Source organism: Harpia harpyja, chromosome 19 (assembly GCF_026419915.1).
Source record: "Harpia harpyja isolate bHarHar1 chromosome 19, bHarHar1 primary haplotype, whole genome shotgun sequence".
NCBI classification, from domain to species: Eukaryota; Metazoa; Chordata; class Aves; order Accipitriformes; family Accipitridae; genus Harpia; species Harpia harpyja.
In genome coordinates, this window is record NC_068958.1 from 4,734,911 (window position 1) to 4,760,095 (window position 25,185).

Below are 25,185 nucleotides of genomic sequence, written 5' to 3' on the forward strand. Positions count from 1 at the left end.
TGATCGTCTTGCCAGGAGATTTTTGTGCTCTTACAATAGTCCATCTTTTCCCATGTAGAGCCCTAGGAGACATCGCTTTTAATCGGGCTGAGTTTACGAGTGGCTCGGTGGGGGGCGAGGGGGGCCAAACCCACGGGGAGCCCCTCCGCACGCTAAATCCCATCGTTAGCTGCAAGACCCCGGGACGTAATTCATCCTCTGAGCCAACCGAAGCCGAGCCACTGGCTAGGACTGGGGTACCCATTGCTAACTCAGCACTGGACCCCTGCCCCGTGGTGGTTTTGGGGCTGCGTGGGTGCTGGCACACGGGTCTGCATCCCCCGGGAGTGATTTTTGGACCACGCTAGCCGACCCCAGGGCGGTCCTTGGCAGGGGACCCAGCCTGCCTGTCGCTGGTGGCGTGGTGGGATGCAGGGTGATGCTGCTGGGCTTTCTGTGTCTATATTTGTCTGGGTCTCTGGTGTCTGTGTTTTGCTGCCCACGGTGATGATATAACGGGCTTTTAAAAGCAACCTTGAACTACAACATATATGGTGAAACGCGGGCGCTATCGGAATTCGATGGCAGCGTTCCCGTCAGCCAGGGTTTTACTTATAAAGTGCAGTCTGTTTCATATGGAGGGAAAGTCTGTATGGGTGGATATGTGGCTTTATACAGTTAAATATTATTGTTCCACAACATAAATAATAAGGCTTCTTAATCCAATGAGTTCCTTATGGCTTCAGTTATTACAAAAGTAAATCATAAATTACTAGTCGAGGGAATGGAGTACCGTGGAATCCCCCGCTCGCGGTTTGCTCCCAGCAGCTACAGTTTAATAAAATTTTAACTTATAAAGGGATCCTTTCAAGAATAACATTTCCTCCTCCCTCCCCAAAGCTCTCAAAATCCCTTTAATATTGGGTTTTAAAATTCCTGATTCTCACACATAGGAGTGCTTTTAATTGGAGAAAGGTTTGTGTGTGAACTCGCACACAAGCGTTGGGGAGGATGGCAGCCCTCTCCTCGAACCTGGCGTTTTGGCGCAGTGCGCTCAGAGCTCGGAGCAGGTTATTCGGTGTTGAAGATGGGTTCCCAGCTTTAATTGCTCTGCTGCCAGAGGTGCAGCTCCCACAGGGTGGAAGCTTCCCAAACTGTTCTTCGGACCTTTGCTCGTGGCTGTGAGAGGGGTTTAGATACCCAAGTCCTGTGCTCAGGTGACTTAGAGTTTTATTTCTTATTAATAGCCCTGTTCTGTCCCAGATCGTCTCCAGCTTTTAACTTCTTTTTCCCCCATTCTTTGCAAAATCCTCTTCCTTACCTCTTTAGTTAGGACCACTGGGGAAAGGCGCGTGTAAATCAGCATGGGGATATTGCACAAATTCCTTCATCCAGACCTGTGCTCCCAGTGCAGCCAGGTTGTGCACGGAAACCCAACCTACGAAACGGAGATGTAATTCACCCATAACTGTAAAAACCCCCAGAGAGCCCCTTAGCATGAGTGTTGCCGCTCCCGCTGCCTGCTGACACATCAGCAATAGTCCCCTTTTCTCCCTTGGACAAGGAGCGTCTCTCCGTGCTTGACAAGGAAACTTTCACTGGAAATTTGCCGGTCACAATGGTGCATACTGGGCACCAATGCTGGGCGCTGGCAGACCGCGGGACCGCATGAGAAAGCTCTTTCTTAGCTGCTGCCGATCTCCAAAGAGCTGAACAAGGGCGTCATTCACAAGCTGGGAATGATTCAGTCCATCCAACATCTTTGCATTTAATATTGCTGATGATCCGGCAGCCTTGGGAAGATCTGAGTGCATCCGAAATGCTTTACTGGAGGCGAGGAAATGATTTTCACAGCAAGCAGTGAAGGGACCCAACGCGTGGAAGGAACCACTACCAAAGAGCACAGCCAGGCATGGCAATCCTCCTTTTGCAGGAGAGACCCGTCCATCTCTGGGTGTTTTTTCCACGTTAATTCGCTACATCCGTGCAGCTGAGTGATTCTTTTTGGCCTTTGGATCAATTTGGAGGGATGCACAGTTCAATCGGTAAAACCAGTATGAAACGTGCTGCTGCAAGGGGCCAGCCTGCCGTCCCCGCTGGCCTCGAAGGGCTGGGGTGCAGGTGAGGAGGGACAATCCCGGTGGGCTCGGCACCCCCATGTCACCTCCCGGGAGAGAGGAGTCTCCCAAAGGGACTTCTCTCTGGGCATTGTGCTGCTGGGATAAAAAGCTCAGGATAAATATTGAACTGGTTCAAGCAAGGTGGTTTGGGTGCTGGTACAAGTGGGGTTTTGGAGAATTGTCAAAATGCTTCATTTCAACCTTAAGTACTTAAACGGAGCAGTTTGGTGTCCCCCATTTGAGATTTTGGCTGAATTCCTGTTCTGCAAAGGGTTCAAAATATAAACCTATTTGTGACGGAGGTGCAGATTTGGGAAGCAGAAGAAAACGGGCTTTGTCCCCGTTGTCCCCACGATGCTCTAAAGAGCGAAGACCCTCATCCCGGCGGGCAGCGAGGTCCCTCCCGGTGCGGAGGAGCCACGGCAGCTGGGGACAAAAGCCAGCGCCGGGGCTGGGAGCGGATCAATAACAGTGCCACGAGGGCCGTTTACATGCGCTGCAGAAACAAGCTGTCTGCGTGCAAGCACGGGGTGGCCGCAGGGTGCTGGTGCGTATAAAGGATGTTCATGCCTTGATGAACCCATTGTGTTTTCACCTTTGGGGTATTGCAGAGATAATGCTGGGCTGCATGCAGCTCCCCAGCGCTGGGTCAGCCAGCCAGCAGATCAAGGCAGATAATTGCCTGGAAACAGCTATTTATTTAAAAAAAAAAAAAAAAAAAAAAAAAGCAAAACCCCCAAAACAAAAGAACAATTGGTGATGGAAAGGGCAGGGGAAACTAAAAGGGTATCAGGGGAGCTAGAAAGTTCTCAAATTCCCTGTCTTCAGCCCACCAGCCCCTCGGTTTGCTTTGCCATTGGCCAGATGGCAGCCTGCAGAGAGCCCGGGCAGATGGCAAGGGCTGGCCAGTTTGCAAGTGGTGCCTGATCGATACTGAGAGGAGCAGTAAAGGGACGTTTGTCCTCTGCTGCCTGATTTATTTCAGCGTGCCCTAGTGCCAGACCCTAGAGCAGCAGCCGGTTTTGGGGGCGTTTGCCCAGGAAATGAGCAGGGCTTTGCAACGGCAACAGCACGTTTGCTGGAGCCTGCCCCCAAAAATCAAAGCGACCCTTGTCCTGATGAAGCTCCCGCGGGTCTGCAGGGGTGTGAGCTGCCGCCTTCCGCAGGGCTACGGCTGCTGGCCACTGACGGCACTAGGCAGTTATCCACCTTATTGCTGAACATCTTCCCCACCGACTGCTTTTCCATCTCTCTTGATGGCTGTTTCAGCTGCCCCAAACCATTCTGGTACTTCTGAAGTTATACTTAACATTTAACCTAAATTTTCTCTGCTGCCACTTAAGCGCTCTCCAGTTATTTGGTCTCATTAAATTTATGAGAGCAATTAATCCTGGTCCTCCGTACAGCACCAGAATCTTCTTTATCATGAACCTTCTGCACTTCACGACGCTGTCCCTCGGCGCTGGCACGAAGCCCAGCAGGCTCGGTGGATTACGTGTTGGGTGGGGTTTGGGTCGTTTGGTAGCTATTTGAAGAATTCAGAGTGAGGCAGAAGTGCTGTGAATGATTTGACATGAAACCTTCAATTTGCATAACTTTTACCTCCTTTTTTTCCTTTAAAAGTGAGTTGCTTTGAAGGGAGAAGTTGTAGTGTTGCAAAAAGGACAAAGAAAGTGTTTTAAGCAAAGTAGCTCCCTGCCAAACCCTGCGCTGGAGCCGGTGTGTGCCCCCGAAGGGGCTTCGTCCCGCAGGTCGGTGTCCCCCGGTCTTGTTTCGAGCCGCAGCTCGCTGGGCATTTATCCCCAACGAGAGTATTGGCGGTAGTCGTGTATTTCCAAACCTTTCATCATAGAGAAGGGGAGTTGCAGAAGATCTGCCTGGCCTCAATTTCTCAAGCGATGCAACTTGTTTGGGCCCAGACTCTGCCAACAACCTGGCTCCTGCCAAGAGCTTCTTGCTGAAGTTTCTCCTACTTCTTTCACTGCTGTCACCAGTGTTGCCTCCTTGTATCTTCCAAAATAGTGGTGTGATCAGCAGAATTTCTCAAGTGCATTAGAAAAAGTAATGAATAGAGAAGCCAAGGTGAGATGATAAGTTAGCTGCCACTTTTCTCATTATTTTTGCTGTGTTGGAAAAACCACGCATGCCAGCCAGTTAAATAAATGGCTTCGTGGTACAAGGCACTCGAGCCATAGCACTGGTAAATGTGTCTTTTCTTCTTTGTCACCAGTAAAGATTTTTATATGTCCTGCTTGTGCCGTTTCTAGGATCGTGTTAGTTGCTCTAACTGTGTGAGGCTCATTCCTGGGGTTATAACATTCCGCTTTGAATGGGGAACATAAGACCTGAGTAAAATAGATGGCAAAAAGCTTCTTTTGCTGTTTCCAGACACGTGTCTCCATCCAAGTGCAATGTGGCTAATTAAAACCCTGCAAGATCTCCAGTCCGACGACTGCACATCTTGCACTCCTTCACCCTGAAACCTAAGCCTGCCAGATGTGCTGCAAATATAGGACTCTGCTTGTCCTCGTCTGACGGAGACCGTGAATGAAGGGGTTGGTCGGATGAACTGTCTATTTATAGCTGTAAGTGCAGAGTAAGAATGAGAAAGTGGAGGATTACTGGGGCAAAATGGAGCCTCGCAGCTGCTGGGCAGCTGTCTCGGGGACCCTGCAAATGCACTTCCAGCCTGGACCTGGCGGTGGGTCTGAGGTCTTCTGGCTCTTAACCTCAGCCACAGGGCTGGAAATTTGGGTTTGTCTTTTGGTCGTCTTATTTTAGCTCCTTCTCCCTCCTCCCCCTTTCTCTTTTCCTCTTCCCGGTGGTTCTGGCTCTTTCATCAGCGGAGCGAAAGCAGCGCCGTGGTTTGGACAGGGTTTTGGCATGGTGGGTTTGCCCTGAGGCTCATCCTTGAATTCTTGAGGCTGGTACAAACTCATCAACTTCCCAGAGCAGCTTTTAGGGATGAAGAGGTCCTTCAGTGGCCCTCGAGACCCTCAGAGCTTCCCCACTTACCTCCTCATCCACGGTGTCGTTGCAAACGTGGTGCGCAGCATTCCTGTAGCATAGTGGACCTGCTGCAGACTATTTACTGGGACATCGTGGGCCCCCTGCACCCATCCCCTGGTGTGGGCAGCCCAGTCTGGAGCTCATCTTCTCCCAGAGCCCAAATGCAGCCTGTGCCCTCTGTTTTGGCCCAGTGCTGCTCTCTGGAGGGCTGGTTCCCAGTGGTGGGACCAGTGCCTTCACCCAGGGCAGTGAGGTTCTTCCTCAAACTAACTCAACTTTGTTATCCTCTTTGGGGAGGTGGCACCTGGAGGTGCCGGGGGTCACGGAGGGATCCTGCCCTTCCCCAGCTCGCTCCTTCCCTGTCCCTGTCTGTCCCTTACTCCTCGGCAGCGGCCTGGCATCGGTCCCTCTGTTAAGGGAGCTGCTCCTTGGCATGGCCACTGCCTGCCTGGGAGGGCATTCGCACAGAGCGGGCATTGCCAGGGAGGAAGAGCTCAGCCAAAAGCACTGTTTCTGCCTGAAATTGCCTTAGATTTCTTTTATTCTTTTTGCTTTGAATGAGCTTTCCTGGCTAGGCAAGATGCTGCCAGCCCAAAGCTGGTTACATCCATCCTAATAACAGCAATTGCAAATGCTGGCGTTAACTCTGAAGGGCGGATAAAATCCCTTTCCTAAACCCAGAGCTGTCAATGAATCTCCTAATCCAGGCAGTAGATTGTAGGCTCTGATACCCACTGGTAATTCGCAGACTCTGCTGCTTTTATTGAAGGAGTAAATTGCTTTTCTTTGTGAAGAACAAGGTGAGGATCTGCCCTTCCTTGCTCAAATTGTTCAGTCTATGCATGACATGCTTGGGATGCTGGATTTATTGCCTCCCACAGCAGGGGACCGTGCTAAACACGGAAAATACCTACCCTGCTTTCCCTCCCCTTATGGCATTTAGAATTTAGCGTGTTCTTAGGTTGCCACTGGCTAAAATCATCCTGATACCTGTTCCCTTTTTGTATGATGGGGGGTGTGTGCGTATTTTCAACTCTGACAGACAAAATGTGGAGTCCGATGAAAATCAACACAAGCAAAGCAGCAGCGGCAACAGCCACGTGCGCACCGGCAAAGCTCGGCTGCTCGCCGGCTGCTCCGGGCGAGGCTAATCTGCATGTTTTACTGCTCTCCATAAAATTGGCAACCTCTGGTGGTTCTCAGAGATGTACTAGGAATGTGTTTTAATAAATAAGGGTCCGTTGGGCAAAGGTATTGTGGTTTTAATACCACCATGGCTGTCAGGTTTGAGCATCTCTAGTGCCTCTCCCCTACGCTCTGCAATGGAGGTGTCTTTCTAGGCGGCCCCAGGGCAAAGGAGTTGTCCCTATTTTTTGCCTCAGGCCAGAAATCGGAGATGGGAAGGGCTTGTACTGGTGTTGATGAGCAAGAACAAGTGGAGCAGCAGCGGCTTGGCCCCGTAGTTAGAGCAATGAGAGCGTCAAGGTGCTGTCAGGATGTGGCCCCCCGTGATGGGTGCAGTGGTCGTGTCAGGTGGCTCTTGGCAGTTGTGCGGGCAAATTTGCTGTGTTGTCCCTCGGTAGGTGTTTCTGCCCCTTTCCTGGTGGCCCAGAGGAGCTCCGAGTAGGGCCAGGTCCTTGGGGCACCCCTCCTTCTCCAGGCTTGGTCCAGGCAGCCCATGATTTAGCAAAACTCCTTCAGCATCCCGCACTGCTGCCTGGGTTTCTCACAGTGATATCCTGGTGCGTGCCCGGCCGCGGTCCAGAGTTTGTGGCTCCTTGGTGGGGGAGAAAAGGAGGGTTTGTCCGGGCTGGGGGTGGGCAGTGCTGGGGTCTGAGGCTTGGACGTGGCGCCCGGTTGTGCTTGCGTGCAGGAGAGCGGGTCCAGATGATGCTCAGGATGCAGGGCTTCCCGGGGACACCTCAAGATGCTGTCTTCTCCTTCTGCACATAGCCTAAAAGAATTGCTAAGCACTCTCGCGGCTGATGGTGTGCAGCCGTCACACAAAGCCGGTTCTGCTCTGGCAGCAGCATCACCGCGGCACTCCTCATGGTCATATCATACCCAGCCGGGCTCGTGTTCGCGACATTAACCTGACCATACGTTTCCTAACGACCCTCGAGCCAGGGAAATGATGTATGGAGAGACAGCCAGCAATCCGAGAGGTGCGGGCGGGAAGGGAAGATTAATCAGGAACCGGGACTTACTTGCTCTGGATAAGGAGCAGAGCTGAGAATATAAATATTGGTACAGATAATAACGGTGACGGCAACGCTTGGGAAGGGGAAGATGGATCACCAGCTATTAGTGGGCATTATTACAGCAGCTGCAATGCATCACTCTGGAAGAATGGGACGGATACATCATGCCAGTGTATTTATTTAAAACCCCCAAACTTTTATTAAATAAATCTATTTTTAAAAATAGAAAGAACTGTATTTAGAAAAGAAATAAAGCCCAGTTTTGCAAACAGATGTGCTCTGCTGTTCCTTGCTGTATAATATAGAGATGTCGAGTGTTACAGTTTGAGCAGAGTTTTACACCTGAATATATTGGTGTTTAATTAATACCCATGTTGAAAGAGAGCTCGTAAAATATGTGAACGCTGTTTGATATTCCAGCGTTTCACACTGTCCTGATCCCGTGGGGTTGACTTCAGTGGGAGCCATTAGCAATCAGCACCTGTACATCTAAGCACTGAAATTATTATTGTTAATTGGTATTTATTATGGGTTGAATTTTCAAAAGTGTTCTAAGACTTAGGAGCCCCTGGGGGCATTTGTAAAGGCTCAGTTGACAGTTAAGTACCTCACGCCATCACCTTTAAATACAAGTTGGGCACTATGTCTCAGTGATGCCTTTGAAGCCTGTGCTTGCAGGGGCGTCTCCTAAGTGATATGGCCAGTTCTGAAAACATGACTTTTTTGCTGCTTAATTTATCTCAGATGTAAATATTATTATTGGGCTCTGCTCAGCATTGGGGCTTAGTATCACGGAGCTGAGCATCTGGTGAGATTGCCGTATGGTGATCAGGAGAGTCTCCCCCTCCTCTCCTAGATTAAAAATCACCCAGTTGCCCATCGGGGCAGGGACTGTGCTTCGTGGGAGTCGGCGCATCACCCAAAGAAACTGGATCCAGAGCTTTTAAACCTGGATGTGGTGCCTGTGGCTGGTCCGGGCGTTGCTGCGGGTCCCTGCACAGCCCGGGGGGCTCGGCTCAGCCCCGTCTCGCTTCCCCTCTCAGCGAGGCAGGGCTGGGATGCTTCTACCTACTGCATGGAGCCGTTGGGTGATTATTTAGTATCTGCTCACTGCTTTGAATAGATATGGGCTCCTATCACAGTTTGCAGCCCTAATGGGGGGGAGAGAGATGGTTTCTTTGGCATGAAGGAAGCCTTTTTAAGTACGATATAGTTAAAAGTCACTGACACAAGAGCTGTTCCTTGCCCTGAAGAGGAGAGGCAGGAGATGAACAGGAGGCTGTGGGCATCTTCAGAGGCAAGTGGAGCTGGACCTGGTTGCCTGCGGCGGCTCAGATGGTCCCGCTGGGATGCTTGGCTGGTGGGTCCGTCTCGACCCAGCCGGTTAGTGCCAAGCAAAAATTCTGCAGGGGCAGAGCTGGCAGACCGTGGTGGACTGGGCATCGCAGGCGCGCCTGGCATGGGGCTTGGAGCGGCTTCTTGGCTGCAATCCCCACTCGTGTCGAGCAGCGTTTCACCTTTTCTAGCCTCCAGCAAACAGAAAGCGATGTGCAGCAGGTACCAATCCAGGAAAAAGAGAGACACCTAATGCAAGCAGAGAACATGGACTAAACATGCCAGTGCTGTGGGCCAGGAGAATTTTCTTATTATCGTGGTTATCCTCCCTCCTTGGTGTGAGAGCAGTTATTGGTTTGCCTGATCAAGTGACAGTGAATGTACCCTCTTTATTATCGCTAAATCGCTCTCCTTCTCATTCCAGTGAACATGATCTGGGGGAGGATATTTATGACTGCGTCCCCTGTGAAGATGAAGGCGATGATATCTATGAAGATATCATCAGAGTGGAAGTTCAGCAGCCCATGGTAACAATTTATATGCATTTTTAAAGCCACACCTGATGGGAGGGGAAGGGAGAGGATTCAATTAAATAAATAATTATCTGCCAATGACAGGTTACGCTGCAGGGAAGCGAATTGCTTTGCATCGCTCCTCAAAACCGAGCTGCCTCGTGAGAGGTAAAAATAAGCCAAGCTGGGATGGCGCTGGCCCGGAGGGGTTTCTCCGAGGAGTTTCCCAGCCCATCATGTTGTCTGAAGGAGTTTGGGGAGGAGGAAGGGAAAGGGAGAGCTAATAAGATAAGCTAAAAATAGCAATTTGCTGCTGAGCCAAGGCAGCGTGTGTCACTTCAGCCCTTTCTGGGGAGAGGGGAGCGCGGCGGCTCTGCCTGCTCCATCAGCCAGATGTGCCGTGTCTGCCACGGGTATTTTTAGATCGGGGCAAGCGCTGACATATCTGTGCGTGGAGGATCCGGCGTTTGTTTGTGCCCGCTGCCGCTCCTGCCTGGGTGTCTCGGAGCAGGTAGACATTTACAGCAGAGCTTTCTGGGGCAGCAGGGACCTGTGTGGCTTTAGGGACAAGCAGCTGACCCCATTCGTCATCTCTAAAAGCCTTTCGATGATGGGGAAACCTGGGTGTGCATCATGCACAGCCTCACGGAGGGACTTGGATTAACCCCAAGAGCTCTGGTGCAAATATCATGCTCTGTGGATGAGCCAGGAAGGTGCTGATGGCCCTCGCATCTCCCCAGAGATGCTCACAGCCACCTTTGCTACCTGTGTCCCCAGCGCCGAGGAGATGGGCTGCCCTGGCTTCTGCTGATGCAGAGCTGGAAGGGACTTTCCCACCCGAGCGTGACCTTCCAAATTTTCTCCCACCCTCTGATATTTGCCACCCCCAGGCTTTGTTCAGACTCTAATTACTGTCTCCTAGCTGCAAACAGTACGTACCTCCCCGTAACGAAGCAGGATCAATGGACAAGTTCACTGATCAATTAAATCCCCGGAGCAGGGTGTGTGGCTGTGCCAGACGAGGTGCTGGGAGGCTGGGAAGGCAGGGCTTCACCCCACGGAGCCCGGCAAACGAGCCGAGCTGTGCGGCAGCGATGCCCGCGCTCCGATTTCTCACCTCTCCCGGGCTTGGCTGCAACTGGTACGAAGACCGTGACGATGGTGGTTGAGGCATTTCATCCCTTCACGCCTTGTCTGCAGCCTGAGGAGCTCCCTGCGCACCGAAAACCTGTCTGGATCAAGGAGTCGGGCACAAAATATTCCCACTGATCCTGCCAAAGCACTTGGAGCTCTTCACGGACACTGGTGGCAATGCCGGAGTCAGCACAGCTCGTTGGCCACCGGTGTTTTTACCATGTTGCCATCAGCTGCAGAAGCCGTTTGGCCCAAGCCCCTGGGGAAGGTTTTGGTAGGAATTTCTTGCATAAATGGGAAAAACAGGGGAAGGGTCCCACCATGTAGGTGTCCAGCAGCCAGGTAGTGCAGGATTAGGGTCAGTGCAGTCGGCAATTTTTCACTGTTCCCTCCACAATGTTTTATGTTTTCTTGGACATCGCTGGGCAGCGATGGAGTCTGTGGCTCTGAATCCATTTCCTCCCCTTCCTTGAGCAAAAGAGTCTATTTTTAATACAAGCACCCACATATCTGTCTAAATATTGGATTTTTTTTTTTAAGATTTGTTGCAATAGCAAGTGTGTAATGCTGATTGGTTTCTTATATTTCTGCATGCTTCAGATTAGATACATGCAGGTAAGACACATTGATTAAAATATTGTTTTCCATCCAGCTGATAGGGATGAGCTGTGAGTTATAAGGGGGTGTACAGAGGGTGTCTGTTCCTGTGCATGAACATTAAAACCCGCTCACTGAATCACCTCCCAAGTTCAGAGACTGCATGGACAAGTGCAGCACCTCCCAACACGTGTTTTCAGCTCCGCTTTACAGGTGTAAAAGCAAGAGAAGTGACTCCAGGAGCTGGGACTTTAAGAAAAACATGTATTATCAGATTTGACCTAAAATCATGAGAATTGGCAACCATGGCAGGGGATTTGTATAAGTCTAACGTATTATTTATGACCCATTTAGGCTCTGTTGTGAGTTTCATCTTTAGCAAACAAAATGGGGAAAACCAGCATTTATCTCTTATTTATTCTTTAGCTGATAGTCTTTGGTGATGTGGCTATAATAAATGCAAAAAATGTAATGCTTGCCATGTTGAAACATATTGAATAGTACAGCGAGGGTTCCTTCCTAATTTTTTTGGATAAAAATAGTTTCTTTTAACATAAACCAGTAACAGTACTTCCCTGACTTTCCAAACTTGTGCTTGTTTGCTGTCACCGAAGGCTGAACCGGAGCTCTGCTCCACATGAGCAGGTTGCTGGACCACTCTTAAGAGTATCTGACCATGTGTTATTTTTCCTTTTTCTAGAAAATGGGAATGACAGAAGATGACAAAAGAAATTGCTGTTTGCTAGAAATCCAAGAAACTGAGGCTAAATACTACAAAACACTTGAAGATATAGAAAAGGTAAGAACTGAGCCATCTTTTCTATACCATCGCCTTCCACATCATCACTTGATCTTGCATTAATCTCGCTGTATTAGTTCGCGCTGCGAGAGCTGGCAGATGTGATGAGACAGGATTGATGCATTCACATGTAAAATTAGAGAGAAGGGGGATCCAGAAAACCCATACTGACAAGCACAAATGTGCAGCCTGTAACTGTAGAAGCCAAACAGCATATTTTTTCTGATTGCTGCATACTGGAAATAGGCTGAAAACCATCCTGCTGTGTCCCTCCTACCCCAGCGTAAGAGACTCCCGCTCCTCGCTCAGCCAGGCCGGTCTCACAGATAAGAACCATGTTTGCAGATATCTTATCGCTTGATTGCTACAGAATAATTTCTTTATTCTGGGTGTTTTTCAAAAGTACTGAAGCTGTGCTGACTTGTCATTGAAACTAATTGGATTAAAAGTAACGTTTTGCTGCTTAAATTCATGGGTTTTAATTAGTTTTGATAAATTATTGTTGTGCCTTTCTTTTAAATAAAAATAAAAACGAACACCTCAGCAAGACAGCAGAGTTGTGGATATGGCTGGAGCCTGGAGGTGGTTTCTGCTCCAAGGCAAGCGGCAGGAATGAAGAACAATAGTGAAAATCAAGCTGCCATTTCTAATCACCCTAACGCTTTTGTTTCCTTCCCTTTTGCAATTATTTGCCTCTGTCGGCTGAAAGTTCCCACAAAGAAGCTGTGAGCAAAACCAGCGCGATGAAACGACATTTCCCATTTTCCATGAAAATGTCCCAACGTACATGTCATTTATGTAAATAATCCGTGTTCCTTGGAAACAGCCACAGCCCTTCTGGTTCGGCGTAAAGGAAGAGTTAAATTATCGCTTTGACATCCATTAAAAAAGCTTGTGAAGGCTTAGTAGGTTCTGACAGCATGTTATGGGTAGAGGGTCCTGTCTTTGGTGCATTGCATCGGGGCTTTTTTGTAGTTACAAGTCATGTAGACGTTTCTATTAATATGTATTTGTTCAGAAAGGCATTTCCAATGTAATCACATCACCGGCGCTTTTTCAAGGGCAAAATTCTAGTGAGATAATCAAAGTGCTGAAAAGATGTTTCCGAGCGCTTCCCAACTGCAGCCAAGAACTGCAGCGAGGTGAAGAAACCGTGTGCATTTAAATTCCTCTCCCTGCAGATTTAGCGGGCGAGGGGGCTGCGCCCACCCACGGGTGGGGGTCTTGCACCTTCCCGTGCCTGGAAGTGCCGCGGGGGCCAAGGGGAGCTCGGGGGGAAGATGCGCCCACGGGGGTTCCTGGCTCCTGCTTGGGTCCCTGGCACAGCCCCGTCTTGCCAAACGCGTTGTCGTTCATCTGCCTTTGCAAGTGCTTAAATTCATGTGAAGCGGGGAAAAATCTCTCACTTGCACAGAAGGAAACTTGTTCACTCCTCTCCAGTATTTCAATTCCTTTTCCATTTACCTCTTGCAGAACTATATGAACCCACTGAGGCTGGTACTGACTCCCCAAGACATGGAAGCTATTTTTATCAATTTGGAGGTAACAGCATAGACATTGTGGCTTAAATCTTTGTTCTTTTCACAGCAGCTCAGCCCTCTTCCTGCTTTAGAGAAGGCTTTCAGATTTCACGTTAGATTTGTGCATTCAGCTGTACAGAGGTTCAGTCCTTCATGTGCTGTGGAGCTTGAACGGGTTTAGGAGATATTTTTTAACACTCAGTTTTAGAGTTGGGGATTATATGAACTCTAGGTAAGAAAACAATTTTATACGGAGGATGTTCCAGGGCTGGGGCTGTGTATTTTAGCTGTACTTAGAGATGGTTTGGGCACACTGTGATGAAGGGATTTATTTCTACGCTGGCTTGCACGAGGTCTGGGTCGGAGCCTGCCCATCTCCTCCGCTCCCTCCAGACCTGCAAAAGGGACTTTAATACACGTGGAATCCTGGGGCATTTATCACTGTATAACCTCCTGGCAGAATTACACCCTTGCTCTCCTGGCCCTTTAGGGCTGCATCTCACCAGAATGACTTATTTTAAAAACAGCTAAAAAGAGGAGAAAAAAGAAGAGATAATGACTGCCTGATTAAGTAGTGACTGTGCATTTCTTTAGGCTCTGTTTGCCCACTCACTTCGGATCTGTTTAAAGTATTGATTGTTTCATCATTTTAGGACCTAATTAAAGTGCACTTCAGTTTCCTGAGAGCCATCGACGTCTCTATGATGTCTGGAGGAAGCAGCCTGGCAAAAGTGTTTCTGGAATTCAAAGAGAGGTAAAGGAAACCCAGTCTTTAGGCAGCTCCAGTTTTAACAGATATGGGTTAATATTTGCAGGGTCCATTTCAGAGTTTGGAACAGAAATGCCTGTCGCAGCAGACCAGTTTTGCATCCTCTGCAGCTAGATGCTCTCAGGCAGCCGAAACATCACTTGGTGCCGACACTTAAGCAACCAAATCCAGCCACAACCGTGTCTGGTCACCCAGGGGCAGGGGCTGGGACATCTCCTCTCTGATCGACCTGGCTAAATTGGTGTGGCTCCCGTGGATGCTTTTTCATGCAAGCCCCTGTCTGCAGCTGAATTTTGCTGGGCTCACAGCATCCCATATGAGACCGGCTGTTTTGCAGGCTGAACAAACAATGCGTTTACAGGGATGTATCAGAGGGGCTAAAGAGAGGAATGCTACGATTATGGTGAGTCGGGATGGAGTAAAACCTCACTCGCCTTCAAGGGTTTGGTGTTGTCTTCTCCTGCAAGCAGCAGCGGGGCTTTGAGGGCCTGTGATGTGGTAGGATGACTCCTTCGCAGGGAAGACTTTGCTCTGGTTAGATCAAAGTGATTGCTCACTCTAAAAAAATCGCATATTTGGCACTGCTCTTGTCCCGCACCTATTGCATGATGAATAAATGTAAAAGTTGCTTTCGCAAACATAATAGATTCTGTGTTTTGGCAGCTGCAAGCAGGAGTACACCAGAACACAAAGATAAGGTTAATAAAAGCCTTTAATATCCTTAATACTAATCAAAGGCCTGATTCATTGTGGAATCGTGCCAGGGTGTTATTTCACTGTGATTAAACCAGTGTCTAGACACAGAAATGCCATTCAGAAGTCAATAACTCCAGAAATACCATCTGCATTAATAATACACCGTAAGGTCACATATTCATCATTCACAGCGCCTCTTTTTAGAAAGGGAATGTTTTCTGGATTATATAAAAAAAAGTTTTCAAAGAAGAATGCAAATACTTTAAAAATACTCCTAAAACTCAGGTGATTTTGATCTCCTAATTCCTGGCTTGGCTCCGTGCATGCTGCTGACTCTGCTCGGGACAGAGCTGTGCAGGCAGGGAGCAGGGATGGGACACAGGCAGGAGTTGTGGAGGTGACATTACTCCCCGGGGAGATCCGTATGGCTGCGTGGGAGCATGAGGCTTATTTTTGGGCTGACAGCCTTTAAATAAGTGTTTGCTTCCATTAATTTGCTGGTGGGAGCTCAGCAGAGCCCTTGTAGCTGATGGGTTTCATGCAGGTGGGTGAACAAACCGACCCAGTTCCTAATGGAGTTTGCAAGCAGCTTTTTAGGGGACCTAAAAGCCTTCCCGAGAGGCGAAAGAAGGAGCCAGACCGACGGCTGGCGAGGTGGCGATGGTGGCTCCGAAGCTGCGTTCAGCCCGTGGGGGTCTCGGGGACCTCAGTGCTGTGGGAAACTGGTGTTTTTGGGGAGTTTTGGCTTGGAGAAGACCCCAAAACCAGGCTCTCGGGGATAAAGAGTTTGGAGCAACCTGGTCTAAATAGGCAGGGTCCTGTCCCACGTCAGGAAAGACGATGATACCACATTTTACAGCAAGGAAATGGGGGTGCGGGAGGAGAAGGTGAGCTCAGCTGGGTAGACGGTCTTGTCCCACCAAGAAGGGAACACGGACCTCCAGAGTCCCCACTTGGTCCCTGTATATAAGACTTCCCTCCATCAAATGTATTCGTGACAAATAGCTCTTGCTTCCCTACGCATCCTCAGAGACGTCCCAGCCAAATGATGTATTGCTCCTCCGCTTTGCAGGTTTGGGGTTTTTTTTTTTTTTTGGAAGGAAATATTTTGTAAATCCCTTTTTCTGAAAGCCGGAGGTTTGAATTTATGCTCCTGAAGCCTCTTTGAAACTCTCCAAGTGCTGGCAAGATAGATATTATTGTGCATGTTCAGAAGTTGTCAAGGGGAAAAGGCAGAAGAATAATCTGTATTGGCTGCTGCTTCGCCCGGGACTGCAGCTCCCATAAATCTCTCTATTCAGTTCCCTGCCGGGGTCTGAGAGTCCCGCGTTTACGGAGCGACACCGGGTCAGGTGCTCCCAGATCATCTCCATCGAGAGACGAGGCCCCGAAATAATGGATGAGTTGCAGCGTGTGATGGAAAATGTGTCTTATCAGCAGCAATACAGTTAATGGGAAGGAAGGGGGGGAAAACCCAAACCTGTCGTGCAGGATTAATGACTGAACTGGAGGAAAAAGGGGGAATCCACAGCAAACTGCTCTGTTTGTGTCAGGTGTTTAAATTTATAGCCTGCTGTGTCCATACAGAGCTTCACTGTGTTTTCAAAGGCTCTGACAAACTTCTTTTCCCAAATTACCCAGTCTCTTGATCTCTAGGTCCCTGTGGCCCATCCTGCAAGGAGCAATGAGCTTTCTAAAACGTGTCCTTGGGTTTTAAGGGGATTTGAAGCCTCTCATTCTCTGATGAGGTGCAAGTTATCAACACCCACATCCATTCTGGGCATGTCTCAAGAATCAAGAGTTTCTTGCCTTCTTCCTTACTTGGTGAAATATCCAGAAACCCCCAGAGAGAGGGGCACACATCAGCCACGGTGGTGGCAATCATTCTTTGAGCTGTGAGCAGCTGTGACTCGGGAAATGAAGGCTTTTGGGGAGATGAATACCTGGGCTTGAGTGAGCTGCATTCAGAAATACTCTAAGGAAATGGATTTTTGTTGTCCTTTAGTCTCGAAGCGCATCCCTGCCCTGCCTTCACAAGCCCTGGTGCTAATCTGGCACAGCTGGAAAACTGGCACGTGGCCATCGGGGCGGCACGGCGCCTATCGAGACATCAAGGGGATTATGGCAATGATGTAGTCATGAGAAAAAGCCGATTTGCAGCCGAGGAGCAGCGGGGTTGGATTGCCAGGGGTTCAGCGCTCGCCCCCTCCTTGTGTTTTTGTTAATCCGCAGACCCTCGCGGGGGTCGGAGCCGCTCCCTGGGAAAGGCGAGCACCAGCAGTGACCGGCGGCTTGGGCAGGGATGGGGCCCCAGGTCTTTGCTGGTTTTTTTTCATATTTGGGCTGTCATACCTGGCATGCAGGTACCTCTTGTAGAGCCACTTTGTAACCTGGTCTAGGAAAGGTCTTTCAGTGTGGAGCTGAGTTTCCCTTTATTATCGTGGTGCTCCGAAAGCACAGCTCTTGGGAAAGAGTGGTTAAATATATCCCACTTGGGAGTGGAGGGATGAGCCATCATATCTCCAAAAACAGGCTTCTCTGGCCACTCGGCCCCTTCTGCTCATCATGAGCTGAATCACCCCCACGGGCTCCAGCTCTGGAAACTTCAAAAGATTTAAATGTTAAAAAGCTGTGCAGTAAAAGAGTGTTAATACTTTGCTAAGCAGTTATATGGGGGAATAGCTGTTTGCCTTGTCCTTTCACTGTATATAAGTATATATATCTTTTATAACAGGTTATAACTGCCAGCAAGTGTTTCCGATTAAATTTGTGATTTCCCCCTCTACAGGCTGCTGATTTACGGCAAGTACTGCAGCCACATGGAGTATGCCCAAAACACGCTCAACCACCTCCTTGCCAACAGGGAGGACGTCAGGCAGAAGGTGGAGGTGAGCGGGTAGGGGACATCGGGGCCAACTTCTGTCCACCCCCCTCGTCGCGGGTTTTGGAAGGACTTGCTGGAGCTGAGAATGGTGTGCTGGACATGTTTGGTTTAGCAAGAGAGGGGAGGGATGTGGGGGTGAGTCTGTGCTGCCCAGAGAGGGAGCAAAGCTGGCTGTTATCTTGTCCTGATCCCCTGCTTTCCCCTTCATCTCCCCCTGAGACATGCTGTCTGTCCTTCCTCCCCTGAGTTTATCCAAGTTAAAACAAGCCGGGTGACTTTATTAGAGTGGGATTGGCTGTGGACAAATTCCTCTTTGAGTCATGCAGGGAGACCCAAAGGCACTGAGCATCCCCGAGCCGGGAGCCGCGTGGCTTTCCAAGGTCACACGCAGCATCAGGGACAGTCAGAGGCAAACCCGAGTCCCCAGGTGAATGCCCAGATTACTCCCCTGTCCTCCTTCCCCAGTGGAAAGGCTTAGTGTAAATAGGGGCTGATCCAGATATTAAGTAAATCAAAGGAGCCCCAGAAGGGATGCATTGTTTGAGCTGCTGTTTTTACCCAGCTTTAATTCCTGCTTTGGTCTTGATGCTAATCTGAATTTGCTGGGCTGTCTGTACACGTTACCTCATTTTCTACAAACGCTCTTTGATTTTCCATGCAAAAGTAGCAACCCAATTCAGGGATAAAACTGCATTTCATAATTTTTTAAAACGTGTTCTCCGGATCGGTGGCTGTAGCATCCAGTTGCTCCCATGCTTTTCCTTTCTCTCCCTCCCTCGTGGCAGCTCCCCTCATCTTCCTGGGGGGGCACGCAGGGGGTCTCAGCCAGCGCAGCAGAGTCCCCTGTCTAAATGGGTCTGGGCAAAGGTAACAGTCGCAAAACTTCCTGCGATCACATTAGCTCATCTTAATGACTTAATGCTTATCAGCAAAGCCACAGCAACTGTCTGCGTGCCTGCTCCCAGCCCCTCGCAAATAAAATGCATTAGTTCAAACCATCGAGGAGGTGAGTTAAGCTAATGCGTTTCATTTGACATTTCCCGAGGTCTGAGAGCATTTGTGTGCTCCCCTAATGAGCAGTATCTCATTAAGCTGGAGTAGCTCAGTTGCATGAGAATGTCTGTATTTTTGGGTCCAGCCCCTGTGTTTTATTCCTCGAGAACCTCCGCGGTGGGAGCCCTGGCACCGGCTGGGTGCGTGCAGGGACCACGAGCCATTTGTCATCAGAACTGAGTTTACGGAAGGAAAACGTAACAGCCATGGGACACTGGAGGCTTTTTCTGGGGGGGAGCCATTGTTTTCCCCCAGCTGCTTCACTGCTGATTCATTGATTTCTTTGACAGGAATGCACACTAAAGGTTCAGGACGGGAAATTTAAATTGCAAGATCTGCTGGTGGTTCCAATGCAAAGAGTTTTGAAATACCATCTCCTTTTAAAAGTAAGTGTTTCAGCATTGGCACTTCTCTCCAGCTGCCATCCTCGCTGTAGCACCTTTTGGCTTTTACAGTGGAGAGTGAATCATTGCCAAATGCAGAGGGTTGTTTTTTTTTTTTCTCCTCTTCAAATGAAATAATTACTAGAGCTACTTAACACGACATAATATTTGTGCTGTCTCTTAAAGTACGGTGACCTAGGGTAATTCTGCACTTGTTAGCCACGAGAGGCAGTTAATGAATATAAAATAAGCTTGCATATAATCTGATTATGTGTGAAATTCCTCCCGTCAACTCCGTGTAACAGATCTCCCGAGCGCCAGCCGCTTGGCGCGTTCCCTGTCCTACGGCTGCAGCCGCAGCCGCCTGCCCTGGCATCCCTGCCACCAGCCTGGCAGCAGGCAGCCGTTGCCCGTGGGTCACAGCCTGCCCGGTGCAGGCAGGGTGTGGGCAGCTTTCCGAGCACACCCACGCTCTTTTTTTAATTATTTTTCCAGGAGCTGCTCAGCCATTCATCAGACCGACCAGAGAAGCAACAGCTGAAGGAGGCTTTGGAGGCGATGCAGGTACGGGAGGATGAGAGCGGCAGCGGGGCTGCATGGGCTTGGGATGCATCACAGCGCAAGACCCTCTGCTTCTGTAAAACAAAAACTTAGATGAAAAAAACATCCAACAGCCCGAGGGAAGGCAGCGTCTCCTCCTTTTGCACATGCGTGTGTGTATTGATTGCCAGTTGATGCGATTGCTTTGCAGCAGATCGGTAGTCATCGCTGTTATCTTCCTCTTTAAGCAGCTGAGGAAGCGGGTATTTGTTGACAAACTACTACTTTTCACTAATTACTATTGTGTGTATAGAGGCCGTGCCAGATTCGGCTCTTGTTTTTGCTGGGAGGGATCTGGAGGAGCTCCAGCCGTATCAGCAAGTTGGGGAATATTGCAGAAATGGGAGCCTGTGCCCGCGTCTGTGTGGAGCATTGCCTGCACGCTGTTATCCAGGCGCTGGTTGGGAATCCTTTTATCCAAGTATTTTTTGTTGTTAAGGGGAAAATTCTCTTTCCAGAAATGAAGACTTCTGGTGTCAAAATTTTGCTTTGTTTAAAGTTTTTTTGAGCTTTCAGCTGAAACCCCCAAGATCTTAGGAAAACCATCAGCAGCAAAAAATAAAATCATCCAAATGTTTTCTGACTTGGATACATCTACCCCCGCACACTCACACTGTGGGATCATTGTCAGCAGAATCTGACTTGAGGATGATCATTAAATCCAGGTTTTGTCTCTGGAGAGCACTGCAGGCTTCGTCCCTGGGCTTGCTCCTGTGTTCTCAGGTCGCTTTGTTTTCTCCCTCTGAGCTGCAGCTTTTTTAACAACACTGCATTTCCCAGCACTTACATAAGTTGGGTGACCTTTTCAGCCGTTCTCCCTGCAAGCCCGGGGATCCAGAGCCGATATATAGGTCGCTTTAAAGTTAAAGGTTGTTTGAAGGACGTTGCATTCGCAGCCCGCTGCTGCACAACACATGGCCGTGGCCTCAAATGAACGCTAAACCTGGTGACAGTTGTTAAACTCTGCTTATGCCTCATAATATGGCACCCACCGATACCACTGCTAATAAATAAATGTATATATGCTCCGGCTGCACTGCAATCTCAGCACTTTTTGCAGGAAGCTGCCCATAGCCATCAGTGAGGTTTCTCTGTTTCATCGCCCCATTGCCAGGAATGCACAGGTGCACTTCAGACCGCACCGGGCTCCGCAGGGGCATAGGAAGCTGTGCAGTTTGGTTTTAATTGATCTGTAAACCAAGGCTTAACTTACAAGTAATGCTCTTCATCACAAATCCAGCCTTTCTGTCTGCGGTGGTGGTAGGCGGCAGACGTTGCTGTTGTCTGGGGCGAGAGCCGTGCAGGGGGGCGAATAGACCTACATTTCCCAAAGGGATTCACCTCCCTTTTATTTTGCATAGGTAGTTGTTTGCACAAAGCAGGGGCAGGATTTGCTCCAAAAAATTGCACGTGGGGGTATTTGGTGCAGGTACTGACCCTCCACCTGAGTGCACAGAACTGAGCCCCCAGTGATGGTGGGGGTGAAGCAAGTTCCCAGTTAAATCCCGCAGCCCCAGTTTGCGCGTTGCTGTCCCTGTTTCAAGTCACGGTCGACCCTGGGATTGTGTTTCCAGTTTGCATAGGAGGTGGCCAGTACAGGAGGGAGCAAAAGCTCAAGCATGATGGAGGATGCTGCTTCATAAGGCTTTTGGTTTTGTCATTGTTCATAACCATCCCTGCCACCGGCCCGGTGGGGTATTTTGTGATGTTATAAGTATTGTCACGTAGATTTGTGATTATCATCTGTGATTAACCCTTCTTATGTTGGGAAGCTGAGGAAGGTCTGACCCGGAGGGGATGTCTTCAAAAATCCCGTGTTCAGATTTAATCCAAGTTGACAAGAGCTATTGTTGAGGACAAGGAGGCAGGGAGCAGACAAGAAGCAAGCAGACACAGAAAATACGCTCCGAAGGGTGTAAGAAGTTGTTTGAATGGAAGGGATAGGGTTCTTTCTCTTTGACGGGTCAAAATTTGGGTAAGCAAGGAATTTTTCAGGGCGGAACAAGCTCCATCGAGTGTCTCCTTATTTTACAACATAGCCTTTGTGTGGTGGGAGATGCTGGAGGCCCAGAGGTGTTGGAGATGGGGATGCTCTTGCGGGGCGTCCCCGGGAAGGACGGAGCGTGAGCATCCCAGTGCTCTCGCCCGTTCGGGTACAATCCGGAGCAACCGAGGGAGGTCAGCTGGAAGCAACTGAGGCAGAGCCGGGTCAAACGCTGTTCACAGCTAACGTGCAGCCAGGTGTCCAAAGCAGTTATTTTACAGACGTGGATGTTTTGACAGCAGAGACTGGCTCGCAGCTTCTGTATCCGGGGGGATAAAGGGAATTACGGTGATGAAAGCTGGGAGGGAAGGATGCTGCCGGGCGGAGGTGCAAAGGCAGGGGATGCTGGCTGCTCGCCCGGGCTCTCGCCAGGTAAAAGCCATGGGTCGGGTTTGCTGTGCTGCACTGGATTCATGCATTGCCCTCTTCTGGGAAATGATAAAAATTGCAGCACTCGCCTGGTTCAGCAGTGCAAGCACAAAAAACCTGTGCTCACGGTGTCCCGGGCTGCTGCTTGAATCCTGGTCTGACTCCTGAGGGTGGAGGGGAGTGCGGCTTCAGGGAGCCGGGGTCGTGTGTTTTCTGCTTTGGTGAGGTACTGGTTTCATCTGGAAAATAAATATCAATATTCGCTTTTCTTTTAAGGACTTGGCCATGTACATAAATGAAGTAAAGAGGGACAAAGAGACTTTAAAGAAAATAAGTGAATTTCAGAGCTCTATAGAAAATCTGGTAAGTTGGAAAATCCTCTTGCTCCCAGCTTTAATTTGATTTGCTTTTTCTGTGCAACTACTGCTGAATCTGATGTGCTACCCAAGAAAGATCCCCGTGTGTTCGGACACTCCCTCGTCATTGACAGTGTTTTTGCTGACGGTCCAGAAGTGGTTGCTATATTACAAAAGTGATTTGGCTGTGATGGAGGGTGACTTCTTTTGGTGGTGTTACACTGAAAACGTTTCTCCAAATTTTTCTCATCTTATTAGAGTAGGGAGGACCCAAGAATTCCCCAAATAAGCTATCTGTCTGCTATTTAAAATGGGTTTTCTTTTGCTGTTAAGAGGACAGAGATTAACCGAAAGTGTACCAAGGCCCATTTGGAGGAGAAGGGCACATGTAAAAACGCACCTAATCCCCAAAATCTCAGCCAGATATTTTAAGGAGAATCTCATCCTCCAAACTCCAGAGGTATCAAACAGTCGGTCCCATTACTGTGCATCAGCCCACCCTGTGCAACCCATTACTTACTTTAGCCCCGAACAAGCCCATTAATTTGATATTCAGTGGCAGAGCTTCAAGCTAACGAGCTTTTTCCCCAATTTGGGGGGGGGTGGGAGGGGAGGGCTGGTCAGCTGCGGGTGCAGCTGCTCCACCGTCACGCTTTACACCGAGGTAATGCAATTTGGGGGCTGACACCTGAGATGCTTCAAAAGGGCTGATGGAGGGAGATGCCGGGGGCTGCCCACCCCAGGGGCTTCCCGGAGGGGTCCTGGGTCTGGGGGACTTTAAGCCTTGGCTTCATTTGAAAACAATGAACTTTTAATGGATGGTTATTTAACAGACAGGGAAAAAATCCTTCATTTTCCAGTGAAATCTGCAAAAATTCTCCAGTGGGATATAGGCTGTTGTGGCTCACAGGTTTTGATTGAAGCAGTCGTGATAATCCTGATGGGTGCGAATAATCAGACATCATGCTCTGTAAAAATGGGAATGTAAATGGGGTCATGAAACAGCCACTTCTCTTCCTTGCAGCAGCCAGAGAGCAGGTTTGACATGCAGGAGATTAGATGTTAGCAAAGCAGTCACTCCTGTCTGCAGATCAATCCCACGCACGTTCTGCTTAGGGTTTCCTTTTATTGTACCGGGGGAGATGTTTTGGAGCAATTGGTGTTATGTATACAGAGCCCACATGAAATAATTACGGACTATACACACAGCTGTGTGAAATATTTATTTTCCTGACCAGTGGTGATGCTTCACAATATTTTTTTTTCCTGTAAGAGCTGTGCAAGGGGACTGATTTCCATGGCTCGGCGGCTGTGCTGTACCGAGCAACGTTTGCAAGGGCTTTTGAGCTGAAAGACAAACTGACCAAAGCCTTGGGTTGGATTCCAGCCTCCCCAAAACCTCCAGTCTTGGTTCAGGATGGGAATCAAAACTACAAGAGCCCTGGTTCTGGTTTTGTAGAAACCCCTGGTAAATAGCTTATTTTGTGAGGGTTTTGCTTTCTGGATCCCAAACGTTGCAAAAATGCTTTGACTGCTGAGCCTTGCCCTGGGATGCTGGTGCTGGAGCTCCAGGGATCTCCTGTCGTCCCATTCCCGATGCCAGGGCCGTGCTCATCCACAGGCTCCCCTTGGCGAGGGCGATGCTGTTCCCAGGAGCTTCGGCAGCTCGAGGCAGGGCTGGCGGGGATTCTCCCAGCACACCGTGCGATCCGGGCAGGTTTTGGGTTTCCACCTCTCCAAAGCATCGTCCCAGCCCTGGCTGCGGATCTCAGCCCTGCTTTGCTTTCTGCAGCAAGTGAAGCTGGAGGAGTTCGGGAGGCCGAAGATCGATGGCGAGCTGAAGGTCCGCTCCATAGTCAACCACACCAAGCAGGACAGGTGAGTGGGCAACAGCGCTCAGAAGTTTTCCCAAACTAAACGTGCCTTCGTTTGGCGATTCGCTTTGTGCTCATTTATTCAGTTATTGCCTAGAGTCGCACTGACAGAAACCACCATCGATGTGAAATTACAGCACGGTTAGAGCATCGAGCTGCGCTGGCTGGGAAGCGCTGCAGAACTTTCCAAACAGTTCCCCTTGAATGGGGGCTTTAATGAGATGTTTGACTGGGTTGCTTGTTTATTTGCTTGCTTTGGGCAGGTATTTATTTTTATTTGATAAAGTGGTGATCGTCTGCAAAAGGAAAGGATACAATTATGAGCTGAAAGAAATTATTGAGCTGCTCTTCCACAAGATGACTGATGATCCTATGAATAACAAGGACATTAAGAAGGTAGGTGGACCACGGATTAGCTCTGCTGGAGAGCATTTTGGAGCTGTTTTGGCCAGTCCTTGGGTAGTACGTTCCCATTAGCCTTTTAAAATAGAAACAGAGCTTGCAAAAAAGCTGGAAAATAAATGCTCAGCTTTCAGGGCAGCCTTACAGAGCGTTGAGAAATGTTTATTGATGTGGGGCTGGGCTTGATCCTTGACCTCCATCCTTGCAAAACAGCCCAGAAGAGGCTGGGATATTTGGAGTTAGGAGAGAGGAAGCTGCTCCCTGCTTTCTGGCCCGCCGGCAGCGAGGGACTGGCAGGGAGCAAACGTCAGACGGGGCGGAGAGGAGAGCCGCAGGGAAGGTCCGTCCGGATGCTCTCGCTCCCAGGAGTCACGGGGTGGAGGAGCCTGGAAAGGCAGCGTGAGCGTTGCCGTCCAGCCTGCCAAAATCGGCACTCGGAGCACGGTTACCACTGAACGAACATCATTTTGCAGGTGGTTTGAGGCTTAGTCTGCAGCCAAGAAGGAAAACCTCCCAGCTATGGGTTTAGCAGAGACCCATTAGCTTAAT

At 49.4% G+C, this 25,185-nt stretch overlaps 1 protein-coding gene across 6 annotated transcripts in view; it reads left to right on the plus strand.

Moving 5' to 3' along the window:
* The window catches only part of VAV2 (vav guanine nucleotide exchange factor 2), a 151,376-nt gene that overhangs the window by 112,739 nt on the left and 13,452 nt on the right, over positions 1-25,185 (plus strand). For 3 of the 6 annotated variants that reach the window (XM_052814994.1, XM_052814996.1, XM_052814999.1), the window contains exons 5-15: positions 9,069-9,171; positions 10,891-10,905; positions 11,588-11,686; positions 13,160-13,228; positions 13,860-13,960; positions 17,460-17,559; positions 18,899-18,994; positions 19,487-19,555; positions 22,281-22,367; positions 24,153-24,238; positions 24,498-24,630. In XM_052814994.1, the coding sequence (XP_052670954.1) occupies positions 9,069-9,171; positions 10,891-10,905; positions 11,588-11,686; positions 13,160-13,228; positions 13,860-13,960; positions 17,460-17,559; positions 18,899-18,994; positions 19,487-19,555; positions 22,281-22,367; positions 24,153-24,238; positions 24,498-24,630 (958 nt within the window). The remainder of the gene's footprint in view (positions 1-9,068; positions 9,172-10,890; positions 10,906-11,587; positions 11,687-13,159; positions 13,229-13,859; positions 13,961-17,459; positions 17,560-18,898; positions 18,995-19,486; positions 19,556-22,280; positions 22,368-24,152; positions 24,239-24,497; positions 24,631-25,185) is intronic. The other 3 variants (XM_052814997.1, XM_052814998.1, XM_052815000.1) reach the window with 1 other exon arrangement.